Source organism: Puma concolor, chromosome E3 (assembly GCF_028749965.1).
Source record: "Puma concolor isolate L17-30 chromosome E3, mPumCon1.1.hap2, whole genome shotgun sequence".
Taxonomy (NCBI): domain Eukaryota; kingdom Metazoa; phylum Chordata; class Mammalia; order Carnivora; family Felidae; genus Puma; species Puma concolor.
In genome coordinates, this window is record NC_141682.1 from 6,768,881 (window position 1) to 6,784,294 (window position 15,414).

General features: G+C 46.7%; 1 protein-coding gene and 1 long non-coding RNA gene across 4 annotated transcripts in view; one reads left to right on the forward strand and one right to left on the reverse strand.

The window, feature by feature from the left end:
• The window catches only part of MYH16 (myosin heavy chain 16), a 55,286-nt gene extending 45,055 nt beyond the window's left edge, over positions 1-10,231 (forward strand). The window contains exons 30-36 of one of the 2 annotated variants that reach the window (XM_086692695.1): positions 726-918; positions 1,837-2,040; positions 3,225-3,350; positions 4,368-4,538; positions 5,145-5,345; positions 6,334-6,565; positions 9,834-10,231. In XM_086692695.1, coding sequence (XP_086548821.1) covers positions 726-918; positions 1,837-2,040; positions 3,225-3,350; positions 4,368-4,538; positions 5,145-5,345; positions 6,334-6,534 — 1,096 coding nt within the window. In that variant the 3' untranslated portion in view covers positions 6,535-6,565; positions 9,834-10,231. The remainder of the gene's footprint in view (positions 1-725; positions 919-1,836; positions 2,041-3,224; positions 3,351-4,367; positions 4,539-5,144; positions 5,346-6,333; positions 6,566-9,833) is intronic. The other variant, XM_086692694.1, reaches the window with a different exon arrangement.
• Positions 1-15,414, reverse strand: part of LOC147572912 (uncharacterized) — a 55,648-nt gene that overhangs the window by 33,207 nt on the left and 7,027 nt on the right. The window contains exon 2 of one of the 2 annotated variants that reach the window (XR_015245652.1): positions 3,086-3,525. This is a non-coding gene — a long non-coding RNA (uncharacterized LOC147572912). Of the gene's footprint in view, positions 1-1,266; positions 3,526-15,414 lie in introns of those variants that run through there. The other variant, XR_015245651.1, reaches the window with a different exon arrangement.

The following is a 15,414-nucleotide window of genomic DNA, read 5'->3' on the forward strand; positions in this document are numbered from 1 at the left end:
CAAATTGAATAAAAATTCTGTTCACTTTTGAGAATGTCATGATACCTTCTCCCATGTCTAGAAATTGAATACATCTCAGAGTGCTATAAATCCAGCAATGTGCCTACACAATAGAAGGTGTGCAGGGGTAGAGCAGAGGTGAACACCACAGACAAGGGGCAGGTGACAGGATCTTTTCATGCTAGCCATTTATTTCCCTCAATGAAACAAATATTTTTTGAACATGTAAATTGCCTCCTCTAGTCTCCTTCTATAGAGGGTTTTATGAAAATGCTCATTATACTGATTACAATATAACTAAATATATTAAATACAATCAACCAATAACTGCTGTTTTACAGACAGACAAGCTTTGGCTTGTATAGCCAAAGCTCACATTTTCTAATTAAAAAAACAAAAACAAAACAGCTAGCATTTGGGTTTGAATCCTGTCTCTGTCATGGGCTAAACCTTTGGCATGTTTTTCATCATCTTGGAGCCTCAGTTTCCTTGCAGGGCTATTCTGCATGTTGAATGAATTGAGATCACAAAAGATATGAGGTAAACATTGACCTTCTGTGTCCTTTCCCAAAGCCCACTTAAATGCTTTAAGGGAAGATACACTCTAATTTCAAATATGGTGGCCATATGCATGTTGATGCTCACAGACCTCTTAACTAGGGAGGTTTAGCACAGCCTGACCAGCGGGCCCAGTATGCCAGGGTCTTCTCTGATTGCACGTGTAGGAAGAACCACCAGCGGGCAATCGAGTCCTTGCAGGCCAGCCTGGAGGCAGAGGCCAAGGGCCGGGCAGAGGCACTTCGGCTCAAGAAGAAGATGGAGACGGACCTGAATGAGATGGAAATCCAGCTGGACCATGCCAACAAGAACAACAGCGAACTTGTAAAGACCCTGAAAAGGCTGCAACAGCAAATCAAGGTAGCAATCTGGGACCTAATCACAAAGTAAGCCATCCCCAAGCTTGCAGGTCCAGGAAGCTAACTTCATGCATGTCTGCAGCTAGAAGAAAAGCATGGAAGTGGCAGCATGGGGTGGCTGGAAGTCTAGGGAGCAGGACACTTGGGGACTATCTATATGAGACGCCCCAACCACCTAAGTCCATACCCTGGACCACTAAAAAGAGGGAAGAAAGAAGGAAAACAGAAAGTTGGGCCTGTCTTGGTTCTTAAAGTCATTTGACTTATTATAAGTGAATTCAGGACAGAAAAATAAAGAACATAGTAAATACTTAGATGCCCACCACTCATCTTAAGAAAAAAACACAAATAGAATTGAAGTCTTCCTTTATTGCTATCATTGGTCTTTAAAGCATCTGTAGCTGGATCCATGCATTCAACATACATTTTATTAGAGACCTGCCCAGCGTAGGCACTGTATTAGGTGCTAGGGGTACAAGAATGTATATAATAAACAGACATCCCTGCAGATAGACAATAAACAACACATAAATAAAACTGTAGTATTAAAAACGGTGAAACGTGCTACAGAGAAACAACCAGATAGGAGAAGGGAGATGTGGGTTAGCCAGTGGGGGTGTAATGGTCAAGATCACTGAGGAAGGCCTCGGTGAGAAGGGCCTGCTGGAGACTCAAGGTGCTCTGTCCTCAGAAAAGCCTTGACCTTATGGTTACCTCTCACTGGACAAATTCTGGGGGCACTTGGGCCCTGGCCAGCTAGGCCGCAACCAGACTGGGAACTCCCCCAGCGCAGATCGATACCTTCCACTCTCCTCCTCTGGGGCCTCGAACTCCCCAGCCAGACCCCAGCTCCCTGCTGAGCCCAGACCATGCCAGGGTCCGGGAGATGGGCTCAGGCCGGGTCCTCTGGCCCCCCCAGGACCTGCAGATGCAGATGGACGAGGATGCCCGACAGCACGAGGAGCTGCGGGAGCAGTACAACCTGCAGGAGCGGCGCCTGAGCCTGCTGCAGACGGAGCTGGAGGAGGTGCGCGCGGGCCTGGAGGGCAGCGAGCGCTCCCGCAAGCTGCTGGAGCAGGAGGTGGTAGAGATCACCGAGCGGCACAACGAGGTCAACATCCAGGTAGGATGGTGGCTTCCTGGGAGTTGGGGGGGCGCCTATGCAGACTCACACTTGGCGTGTGGGGGCAGGGCCAGGATGGTGCCCAAACCCTGTGGGCTCCCCTCAAAACTCAAAGGCAGATGGTGTCCCCACTTGGGAAATCCTCAGAACTCACCTGCAGAGACTTCTTTTGTTATGGCAAAAACCCCCGTAACATAAAATGTACCATTCTTAACCATTTTTAGTGCACACACAGTGTGTGAACTACATGCACATTGTTGTGCAGAGCTTTCAAAGACAGGCTCCTAGACTCTCTCCCTTGGAGACTGTGATCCAGAATCTGGTCTGTGGCGGGACTCCAGAAATTTAAACTTTTGGATCTAAACTCCTCAGGAGATTCTGATGATTTAGCCAATTTTAAGGACTGCCATTACCTTCAGTGTCACTGAGGATAGAACTTCAGAACTAGAAGGGATCTAGAATATTCCAAAGTCTAGGAGCACCTGGGTGGCTCAGTCAGTTAAATTAAGCCTGACTCTTAATCTCCAGTCAGGTCTTGATCTCGGAGTTGTGAGTTCAAGCCATGCACTGGGCTCCCTGCTGGGCATGGAGCCTACTTAAAAAAAAAATCAGTAAATAAAAACAAAGTCTGACATTCATTTTACAAATGAAAAACCGTGACCCAGAGAGTTGAGTGGCTTATGTGTGGTCAAAAAAGGGGACCCTTATCTACCAGCGGTAACACCAATACTGCTTACAAGTGCAATACTTTGCCAGCACAAACTTAATTCCTACTTAGCATCTCATGTGAATTCACCAAAACAAAATGTGCATGGGACATATAGGGATCACAACCCCATTTTAGAAATAAGACCGAAGCCTAGAGGTAAAGAATTTATCCACATAGGTAGAAGTACCAGGGTTGAACCTGGGTTTTCCCAGCTCTGAGTTCAGGATTGTTCTAGAGTTCCCACCCATCCCAGGCCAAAATGATGTTATTCCTGGACTCCTTGTGATACATGTTCTGCTCTAAAACACAGAGAAAAATGCAGGGAGAGACGCTTACCTCAAGCAGGGGGTCCAGGGCCATTTCCTATTGGGGGGTTTGGCAAGTATGTCTGTGAGAGAGTTGTTTCTCTTTCCTGGACACAGGAAGGGCTGTGCAGACTTCTGTCTCATGGCAATGTCTTTATTTTCTCTTCCAGAACCAAAGCCTCCTCGTGGTCAAGCGCAAGCTGGAGTCGGATGTCCAGCGCATCTCCAACGAGCACGAGGAGCTCATCAGTGAGTTCCGCTCTGCCGACGAGAGAGCCAAGAAAGCCATGACTGATGTAAGTGTGCACGCTGCCTGGTGCTGGTGGGAGGGGGGACCGGCCTGGGCCGCCTGTGGAGGACCAGGCCACCCTCAGCAGGGAAGGCCACTTCCTCCCCTCAGAGGTCACTGTGCAGCGCCAGCACCCTGCCAGTAGGGCTGTGGTCCTTGTCCTAAGGAGTCTGGAGGCCTTTCTGAAAAGCCAAACACATACAAGTAAGGAATAATTACAAGCTATACACGACCATGTGAGAGATCAGAGCTTGAGGCCTGGGGACATGGGTCAAAGAAGCCATCGAAAGTGGGCTTTCCTGGGCAGGTCTTTTGGCAAAGAGGAGCATTAAAGCAGCCTGAGGAGAAGCATTAGTGAAAGGAAGATGGGAGCCATGCCCAGGTGCTCAGGGGCAGATTCAGCAGGACGTGCTGCCAGTGGTCTTGCTCCACTTCTCTTTGGGGACTCACACGACCTTGATCGGCAGATACCATGCACCCCACTTTAAAGATGAAGGAATACAGATGCTATCGCCAGGCTTGTTGCACTTGCTTGAAATGCCAGCTCAGGACCATTGCAGGTCTTATTTGGTGCTGGGTCTTGAGAGAACAGACCCATACCCAGCATGCAGATCTTCCATGAATACTTGTGGAATGAATGCAAGAACAAGAGGGTAAAGTGACTTGCTGAAGGCCACACAGGAGCTACATGCAGACCTTCGTCTTCCTCCTCCAGATCTGCGTTATGCCCACCCTCTGTGCTATGCCCCTGATGGAGGAGGCAGCAAAGAGTGGCTGGAGAGCCCCAAGCTGGTGGGAGTCTGTGGGACTGGGGGCCCTGGTGGTGAGTGCATGAGCCTGCCTCCTCCCTGTCACTGGGAGAGACACAGGAGCATGGGGCACCCGCTCCACCAAAACCCAGCAGCACATCAGCAAGGTTCTCCTTGTCAACCACTTGGTCCTCTGGTCTCCAGAGGTCAAGGTCCCTCATCTCTCAATAGCATGGGAACCCAGCTCCAGTCCCCACTCTGCTCCCCTCCCGCAGGCCGCCCGCATGGCGGAGGAGCTCCGGCAAGAGCAGGACCACTGCATGCACCTGGAGAAAATCAAGAAGAACTACGAGATCACCATCAAAGACTTGCAGGCCAAGATGGAGGAGGCTGAGCAGCTGGCTCTGAAGGGAGGGAAGCGCACGATCATGAAACTGGAAGCCAGGGTGAGGGCGACCCCAAGGTGGGCCAGGAGGGAGAGAAGGGAGACATGGCTGGGCAGGGGCCTTTTCCCAAAGCTTCCCAAAGCACCCAGTGCTTGATGAGGAACTGGATTATTCAGATGCTAGGAAGGGAAAGGAAAATGAGAGGAGAGCTGTAATTTATTTGTACATAGGTTTCCTCTCCTCTTCCTTCTTCTCCTGTCACCTTTCCCCCAGACTGTGCCCCCAAGCAGGGGAGCTCCCAGGATTCTTCCTCTGTCTGTTCCCAGTCTCTGTTTCCAACACTGTTCCTCCCTTACAACTTCCTTAAAACCAGCCTTGGTCTTCACCCATGGGGTGTCAGAGCTAGAGGGGCGACCCTGTCAGGCCCCTCCCTCCCCCACTTCCCAGAGAAGGAAATGTGAGGCTCAGGGAAAGGGACCCATCTGACTACCACAGCAGACCCATGAGGGGCAGAACCTGTGTGACCCTCCTGTCCAGGGTTTGCCTGCTCTCCTGTGGGGAAGAGGTGGATGGACATTGCCACCATGATGCCCCACTCAAGGCCACTGAGCTCTCAAGTTCAAGACCCTGTGTTCTCACAGCCATGTCCCTCTCTTCCTCCCTCAGATCAAGGAACTAGAGACAGAGCTGGACGGTGAGCAGAAACAGCATGTGGAAACAGTGAAGACGCTGCGGAAGAATGAGCGCCGCCTCAAAGAGCTGGTCTTCCAGACGGAGGAGGACCACAAGACCAACCAGCGCATGCAGGAGCTGGTGGAGAAGCTGCAGAACAAGCTGAAGATCTACAAGCGGCAGATTGAAGAGGCGGTGGGTGCTCGCCCTAACGTGTGTCCCTAACGTGCCCTCCCTTCCCAGTCCAGGTCTCAGCACCTGGTTGGGATTAACCACAGGAAAGGAATCGAGCCCTGCCAAAAGATGGCCCCTGTGAGCTTCGTGTCCATGGCACTTCATAGGTGGACTGGACACCACACACTGGAGATAAGAACACGTAGAAAATGAAAATATCCCCCAAGAACACCTGTAAGGTGTGATCTAAAACCAGGGAAAGTCTTTGCTGCCTTTGTCCTGCTTCCACTGCCCCTGGTGGCCTCTGCCAGGATAACTTCTCTCTCCTGCTCAGACCGTTAAACACAAGACCCTTCCCTTCTTTAATCCTCCGAATACAAGGCAGGAACACTGATCTTCTTAGTCTGTTGCACAGGTGAGGACATAGCCCAGAGTGGGATATTTATGTCATGTTAGCAAATGTCAAAATCAAAGTCAAATGGTTAGCAAATGATGGCTTCAAGCCTCAACCCTATACCACACGTCTGCCTACCGGCACCAGCACGCCCCCACCCCCACCTTGACATAGAACTTGGACTCTGCCATTGTTTGCTGCCAGTTCTGGGGCTACTACGCTGAATCCATCAGCCACCCACACAACCAGTGCCTTTCCCAAATGGCTTGATAAAGATCAGGCTTACAGTTCATATGGTTCTAACCGAAATAGCACTGTGATTCTACTGGGAAGATAATAAGGGGATGGGAGCTGTGCGGTGGGGGCTGGGGAAAAATGCTAAATCCACACCTTTCATAGTGGGGCACCAGTAGCTAATGGCTAAAACTACAAATTATAGAAGCATCAACACAGCAGTTTATTTAGAAATATGGATGTCAAGGCCAAAAAAGAATCAGCTAAAAGTTCTGAAAGACTGGACTCTCACGTGTCCACGTTGAACCAACCCATAACGATGCACATTTAACCAGGAGAACCCAGGTTTACGCCCTATTTTCCACCGTGCTTTTGCCACAGGAGGAGCAGGCCAACCAGACCTTGGCTCGCTACAGAAAGACGGTGCATGAGCTGGACGACGCTGAGGAGCGGGCTGGCATGGCAGAGACCGCCCTGAACAAGCTGCGCACCAGACACCGCGTGGCCGGCAAGGGCATCACCTCCGTGGAGATCATCCAGGTGTCCAAGACAGGCTCCTCCAAAACCCTTTCTGAGGAGTGAGATTCTCCATGTTCCAGCCCACGGCCGGTAGGTATGGACTCCACTCTCGATGCCCGTGCTCCAAGCTTACCTTCCCTGCTCCCGCTTTGCTCCTTCCGACTTCTCTGCTTTCCTGTCTGCCAGGCCCTGGCCTCATGCAGTGCCAACTCCAAACCTCCCCTGTCCCTTCAGCTGCAACACTTCCCTCTCCCTCTCTGGATTCTCAAAGCCCTCGAGCGTGTGAGCTCCACCTGTGATACAGGTGCCAGCGGTCATGACACTCCTCTGTCTGGGTGGAAGCTCCTTGGAGATAATGTCTAATGCCACTTGACACTAGGCCTGGCAGACAGGTGCCAATGCTTGTTTCAGTGGAGAACCACAGGGACATTTGCAAGCCTACGGGCAGTATGTGTTCATCTTTCACATCCCCACAATATCATTATTCCTGAGGATTTCATCAATACTGGTTGAATTTAGGTTTCTAATATTAAGGAAGTAATAATTATTATTGTCCCCCAGGGGGACAACGTAAAGTAGTCCTTTCTTGTGTTCTTTAATTCAGAATCAACCGAGGGAAAAAAAAAAAAAGTATAGGAAGCAAATATATAAAAGTCAAAATGCAAGTTTTACTATGTTACAATTCTAGATTGAGAATTTAATGGGTGTCCAACCTGGGCATCCTTGTGTTTTACCCCAGAATTAAAGGTACCTGCAGAACTGATCAACCACAGCCCTGCTCCATAAAGACCGACCCTTACTCCAAGGAGACAGATGACCAGGATTCATCAACCCTACAGGCAGATCCAAAAGGAGAGGCCAGATGGGGTACATGTTGACCCCGTCTTCCAAACACAGAATAAATCATTCCTCCTCCATGAGAGGAGCAAGGGAAAGATGAGGAGAGAGGCAAAGAACATGATTCTAGAGCAGTGGTTCCCCCAAAACGTGGTCCTTTTGACCAGTAGCAATATCAGCATCACCTGAGAAGTTGTTAGAAATGCAAATTCTTATGCTTCACTTCAGATTTACTGAGTCAGAAGCTATAGAGGTGGGCCCAGTGTCTGTGGTTTAATCACCCCTACAGTAATCACATGTATGATTACGTGTGCTAAAACCAACACTGTAGCAGAAATCTCCCCTTACAGAAACGCAGAGCTAGGGAACAGATGTTTCTCCTCCTTTTATCAGAACCAGGCACATGGTAGTAGTTTTCACTATCTTATTTACCCTATGATAAGGAGATATATAAATATCTCCATTTGTCAGGTGAAGAAATTGAGTTCAGAGAAGTTCAGTGACCTGCTCATGGTCATACGAGCCCTATGCTATGGAAAGGCAAACTGTCTTTTATTTTAATTACTCTGGAGATTGATAAGGCTGCCCTCTGTTTAGGATTAACCACGACAACTCAAGATCAAGGACCTGGTTTAGGTCAGGAGGGAAGGGGACTGAAGTTTCTGTGTACCGATGGTTCAACCCCCATGGATTATGGGAATTTTCTTCTGGCCTTGTGTTCAAACATGTGGGTGAATCAGCCCCCCAGTGAGGGTAAGGTTCCCCACTCACTCACAGCTCTCTCTCAGTACTGGGTCAGTTTGGGTTTTAGCCAAAAGTGATAACCCCATTGGCCTCTGAATTCAAGCTGAGCCTTTTCTTACCACGTGCTTAGGGAGGGAACAAAAGATAGGAAAAAATCTTTTTCTTAATTCTCTAATTCTTAAATAATGGTTAGCTCAGGAAGTTAAGGAAACCAGAGGCTTGCCTCTGGACGAGTCCTACAATTAATGTATAGCCATCTCCTTTCAGGGCAAAAACCCAAAAGGGGTCCTTTCTGTTGAACTCTCACTTGGTGGGGGTTACTACTCACCACCCAGACTCGGGAGGTATTAGAGTCCTTCCACCTGCAAAGTCTTAGTCTCCGGTATTAGCCATCTTGTAAAACAGATTCTCTGCTCTGGCCTGGGGACTGTTAATTGCTGGGGCTTGCTGGTCCTGGTCCAACTGCTCTGTCTCCACACCATGAGGCCACAGTCCTGCCAACAAGCACCCAGAGGTGATGAGGCTCTTTTATCCCATCTCCCCTAGCTGGTCACAGGGCTAGATATGCCATCCGTAGCCCTGAGATGTCATAAGCAAACCAGTACATGAGTCAACACTGAGCCAAGACCCCACAAGAGTTTAGTTTTCTAAAGTGGCTTTATATTCAGTGGCACAAATACTAACCAGGCTCTGAACAGGGCCTAGGTCTGGACTCTGAGACACAGAGATGAATAATCAATAAGAAAGGACACCCTCCCTGGCAGAGCTCGGAATCTGGTGGAGAGGAAGAAGCACACATCACCACAGGGCTGTGAGCAAATGTTCTGTGATGCTGTGTTTGCATCTCACCGGGGAGGATCACAGGGGAGGAGTGACTGGTTTAACCTGAGGTGGCTGGGTGGAGCACCTTCAAGGAGGATGTGACCCATAGAAAAGCCTAAGGCGGTGCCACTCCACGAGTGGTCCCTGTTTGTCACCTGCCCAAGACAACAAAAGTACAGAAACTGAGAGGAAGCTTTTAGAAATTTTTATAACAATTGATACTGCTATGACATCCAAGTGCATGATCAATGTATTTTATAAAAGTATTAGCTTCTGGTATTAATTAAAATAAATGAGAAAGAAGAAAATGTTTAATGGAAATTAAAAAGAATAAGTAAAATTCATTGCTCACCAGATAGAGAAGGAAAGAAGAGAATTCCAGATGGAATTCATATGCCAACAGTGCCGAAGCTGGATTCATACAAGGGAACAGCATAGCTAGAGAAGAGGAGCTCAGGAAGAGGGGAGAGAAATGGGGTGAGAGATGAAGCTAGAAGCACTGCCATGTGTGAGGCTGGGAAGGGCCCCGTTGGGTACGAGTGTTCCATAATTTCCATAAGGAAATCTTGCTAATTTTGGAAATCCACGTGTGGGATGTGATGAGCAGTAGCTTTTCCTTCTTGGGAAGACATATCACAATGGCAAAACAAGCCTGCTGGCCCCTCATGAGACACCACAGGCAGGCTCGTGGTGGGCACTCTGTCCCAGGGGATGGCACTCCAGCCTTCTCGATGGCCTGTATAGAGTCCAGGCCCCGTTGGGCACCCCAAGCCCAAAGATGTCTAAACCTTCACAACCTCAGGCAGAATGAACCAGCTATGACCCAATGATGGTGTCCATTATGAGGAAGGAAGCATCCTGGGGACACTGTCTTTCTATTAAGAAGGAGGCAGAGATGTCAGAACTCCTGGCTCTGGTCCACAAGGATTTTCTCAGCCTCTCTCTCTTTTTTCTTTCAGGGTGATACAGATCTCAACAGCAGACCACTGAGAGGGAAAATACATGAAAACAGGAAACTGGGTATCCTGAGAATGTTTACTATGAAAGGAAAGTATAAGCCAGAAAGAGGTGCTACAGAATAAAGATAGCTGTGGGGGGAAAGGGTTTGGGGATGTAAACACCCAGGCATCAGAGGAACTAAAATTAGTGTGGCTTCTCTGAGACTGTATCAAGATGTGCAAGCACTTGGATAACAGTAACAGTGGGTCTGTTTTAGTTGAGATCCTACATGTTCATGTCAAAGACGGAATATGTAACTGTCTGTGTGACCTGGCTGTTTCTTGAAATAATTCCTCATGTGGACAATTGTAATGCCCTGTCCCAATGCAGTTTAAATAAAAGAAACATGAAAAATAGACTAGGGATTGTTTGTAAGTGAAGAAATTTTATTTTTCTAAGGCTTCCAAACCCAAAGGCAATTTTTCAGTATGTCAGAGTTCTGTTTTATCCCTATATCCTAACTCACAGGCTTACTTCTATTGGAAACCATGAAAACTATGCAGTCTTGGTGAAAAGGTGTTCTGACATATGAAGACTAACTAGGTCTCGTAAAGCCGAGAAAGCTACAGAATCCCTGAAGGGATGTTAAGATCCATCCAGGGACTTGCCAGGGATCCATCCATCCAGTGACTTGCCACAAGGCCCCCACATGCTCTACCTAGGCATCTCCCAGGATGTTCAGACATGGGCAAGTTCTTCCTTAAATCAAGCCGAGACCTGCCCCCTAGTGGTATCTTTTTTTTGTTTTGTTTTTAACACTGGTTTTGATACCTAAGACCCTGCATAACAACCTCAGAGGAAGACAGTTCCCACAGTCCCTCCAAGATTTCTCTTCTCCAGGCTGAATATATCTGGGTCCTTCAACGTTCTCAAGTGTGAGAGGGTTTCCACTGTCACCTTTTAACATCCTCGACCCTGTTCCTCCCCTCACTTTCCTAGTCTTTGGAATGCAGGATTGGAAGAGACGGCACCAGGAGGGCTCCCTGCCAGTGCACAGCCTTCAGAAGGCACCCCTCTCCAACTCTCTGGAAATGGTGTCTTCCCTTGACTTTCACCACTCTGACCTCTCTCCAGTCCCCTGGCCTACGGAAATCATTATTCAGCTGGTAAAGGAAGGGATGTTAACATTCCGTGGGTGACTCCCTCTCTCTTCACATTGGCCCATTTCAGTGCTGGCTTTCTCTAGACAGCTCCAGAGCGAACCACTTAGTTCCTTCTGTGCAAGTGGATCAAACATGGAGACACTGCCCTCTGGCGGTGGGGTCTCCAATGGCATTGTGTGAATTTTCTGGGGGACAACAAATCATAAAATCTTAGAATTACACATATCGGAATTTTAGGGTTCAAAGGGATATTCAGAGGGTGTCTAGTCCAACTCTTAGCCAATTGGAGATTCCCCTCTATAACATCCCTAAAAAATGGTAACCCAACTTGTACCTGAACCCTTCCAGTGAGGAAAAAAAGGCAGCCCGTTGCAGTTTTGACTGACATTCATGGTTCAAAATAATATTGAACCAAAATGTCTCCCTGTATTCTGCCTTCATTTTGATCTACTCTTCACCTCTGTAATTACATAAAGTAAGTCTAATTCTTATACTTTGAAGTCAGATAAATGTGAGTTCCACTTTCTTTCTTTCTCATGCAGTGAGACCATGGGCAACTTAACCTATCTCACCTCCTGTTTTCTCAACTACTAAATGAGGAATAATAACAGTATCTGCCTCTTAGGAATGTGAAGTTTAAACAAGATAACCTGGCACAGAGCCTATTATGCATAACACTTAGGCACTTGCCACGTTTCTTCTAGCATTCTTTAGGACTTAACACTCAATCTCCCAAGGGAGGCTAGGCCTGGCCTACCAGTCCAGCAGCTTATAGCAACAAGCCTCTTGCTGGACAAATGCAAGGGGAATTCCATGGAATTTTAAGAACTTATCATTGTTTCCTGGTGGATGGTCTACTCATGGTCTCCCCACATTTGGAGAATTCCAGAGCAGCTCCTCACTTTGCTGGGGGAAGGGGAGGGGAGGCAGAGGAAATAGATGTAGACGGGCTCAGTGACTTGCCCAAGACCATTCAGTTAATGACAGAGCTAAACATCCTTTGTTGAGTGGGGTGAGGGAAGCTTTTAGACCCAGTATTTATGAGAGAATGGACTTCACTTAGACACACATGCTGTTTTTGCCCAAGGACATGTAATTTCAGAATGGCGCAAAAGCCTAAAAGGATATAATCTATGGCTTTGCAAAATAATAACATTAAATTAGTATCCACGATGACCAAAATTAGGGCACTGGCACCAGGTACTGCAGAGTAAATGGAGCAACAACTATTCAAATGGTTTTGCTAAATGTTTTGGGCTAGCTTTCAAGGCTGTTAAATTTTGTATCGCTGATTATATTAACTCCATGCTCAGTGCGGACTGATGTGAGGCTCAGTCCACGACCCTGGGATCATGACCTGAGCTGAAATCAAGTGTCGGCCGCTCAACCGACTGAGCCACCCAGGAGTCCCTTATTTTCTGTATTTTTGATACTCTGCCATCTGTTGCCTCTCTGACCAAGGAGACACTGCCTCTCCCAGGGCTAGATAATTCTTACAGATAGGAAACGACTTTCATATAGACTAACCAATCCAGAGCCCATACTCCAAACTGCCTCCTCCATCTAGCTCTCATGTTCTAGGAGGCAATATTCCTCTGTCCTAATCATCCCAGGGCCAGATACCAAACAACTAGGAACAGCTCCTATGTTCCAGAACCTAATGAAATTATTCAAACTAGCCAATCCTAAACCTGCTCACCTCGCCTCACCCATTCCTGCCCATGAAACCACAATAAAGACTCGTGTGCATGCATTCCCTCCTGGCCTACCCTGGTGCTTCCCCACATGGCCCCAAGGGGCATGACATGCCAATGCTCCTGCTTCTATGGATGGGTCTGTGAGTATAGAAACTTCCCTCATGACGATCATTTCCATATCTGTATGTCTTATATCCCATTAAAACAAATCCCAGGTACATTTAAAAATGCCAATTATTTTCCCCCTCCTCTCACTTGTGAACCAATCCTGAGTCCCTGTAGGGAAACCAGCATGTCTGGGTCTTCCCAAGGAACACATCTTTGGGTGCTTCCAGAAATCACAAAATCATCACAAAGGCCCCTTGACCCTTCCACTCATAAGCTACCAGGAACTGGGCCTGGAGATCTATTGTGAAAAGGCCAACCCTGAGTTACAGTAAAATTGCAAGACTGGAAGGAAACCTGCTGGCTATTATAAGGGACAATTCTTCCCTCTACTTCCTGAACCCTGGCTTAGACTACTGAAAACTGTACCCTGCAGCTTTGAAGCACTGATTCCATAAAACTTTTCTCTACATACATTGAAAAAAAAGTTTAAGTATAGGCAGCAAAATAGTAACCAGACATTTAGACCAAGGGGAAAAGTGTATTATGAGAGTTTAGCAATTAGAAAGGCTACTGTGGGGTTAGGTACAGGACACATGCTCAGCCCAGTCTTGGAAGATAAAGGAAGGCATTCTAGAAGAAATCATGTCTTTGCTGAAGTCTAAGGATGAGCAGGAATTAAACATAAAGGGGAGGTAGAGCATGTGGGAACGGAAGGTGGGTGTGGGGAGGACCAGCTAAGCGTGCACTTGGTGGCAGATAGCAGCACATGAGCAACAGTGGCACAAGCAATAGAGACATTTAATGATCTTACACACCAACCCCTGCAGTCCCAGACGGTTTTGGAATTAGGTCTCCACCTTTCCACACTACTTTACTCTCAGGTCTATTAAGACAGTTGCCACAGCTCTAACCATCTTATCTTCCCACAACCATGTTTAAGACAGGAAAAAAAGAAAGACTTCCTCATCATCCTTTTTATCAGGGACCTTATCTGTTCCCAGAAGGTCCCTAGGAAACTTCTTGAGTCCATTGGCAGAAATGGGTCACACGCCCATCCCTAAGCCAATTAGCGGCAAGCGGCAATGGGGCTGCCACGTGAGGCATGGACCAATTGTGGCTCGTTCCCCGGACTAGGGAAGGGCCTGGCTTCTCTGAGAACTACCTGAACAAAAGTAGAGATGCCAAGAGAGTAAAGGTGATGTGTAGAGAGCCACAGTGTCTGCTGCACAAAGGACATGGTGAGAGATGAAGGTGACAGAGCATGGGAGACCTTGACAACTTGTTACGGAGTATGGACTTTATTTGGAGAGCAAGAGAGGTTTGTCATAATTCAATTCAGATTATGCATTGTGGGCAAGGACTACTAACAAGCAAAGTTGTGTCCCACCCACTGCATCACACCAGAAAATACATGATGTCAGTTTGTGTCACTGTTTGTGATGTTAAGTTTGATTACTTGATTAAGGTGGTGTCCACCCCAGTTGAAGAACATTTGATAAAATAATTGGTGTGGACTTTTCAAGACTGGTCAGTGTTGTGAAAGGCCAAAAAAAAAAAAAAAAGGCTAAGGAGCTATTTCTTATTAGACTACAGAAATATGACAATTAAATACAATAAATGATCTTGGATTTGCTCTGGCATGAAGAAAAAGAAATTCAGGCGTGCCTGGCTGGTTCAGTGAGTGGAGCATGTGACTCTTGATCTCGGGGTTGCATGTTCGAGCCCCATGTTGGGTACAGAGATTACTTAATTAAAAAAAAATCTTAAAAAAAAATTGCTAGAAAGGACATTATTGGTGAAATTTGAATACAAAGTTATAACAAACTTAAAATTATGTATTATATAATTCAAGTTTTATAATTAACGTGCCAATTATTTTGATACTAAATAATAATATTAAATTTATATTAAATATCCTGAATGTGATTGTTGTATTATAGTTACGTAAGACAAGGCCTTGTTCTTCAAGATAAATACTGAAGTGTTTAGGGGTCCTGAAGAGTCATGATGCCTGTGACTTACAAATGATTCAACAAATAATAAGCACTGTTATTATATGAGAGAGAAAGCAAATGTAACAAAATGCTAACATTTGGTGAATCTAAGTAAACAGGTATATTGATATTAATTATACTATTCTTGCAATCTTTCTGTAGGTTTGAAAGCTTTTGGGGGGAGGGGGTAAGAAATACAGATGTGATTGATGTGACATGACTTGGTAACTAACTGCCTGAGAACCAGTAATCAATCTGTGGTAGATCATGACACCTTGAAGCGAGAGGTAGAGAGGAGAATAGAATCTGAGGTGGGGAGGGGACGAGAAATAACAGGTTTTATATATTTTGAATTGGAATGGGAGCTGAAGGACATCAGATGGAGAAACTCATTGGTTGTCAGAACTGTCAGAAGTCAGCTACCTCTGTATGGTAGTTGAAGCTGCGAGCCTACAGAGATCACTTAGGAAGTGTGTGCAGAGGGAGGCAGAAACTTGAATTCATCAGTAGTTGAAGTTCAGGCCCAGAGGTAGGAACCAAACAAGAACAGTTATACTCATAAGCAAACCAGCTATTTCATTCAGTACTCTTACAAAAATATTTATCAGATTTGCAATTCTCCACCACTTTAAATTTGTT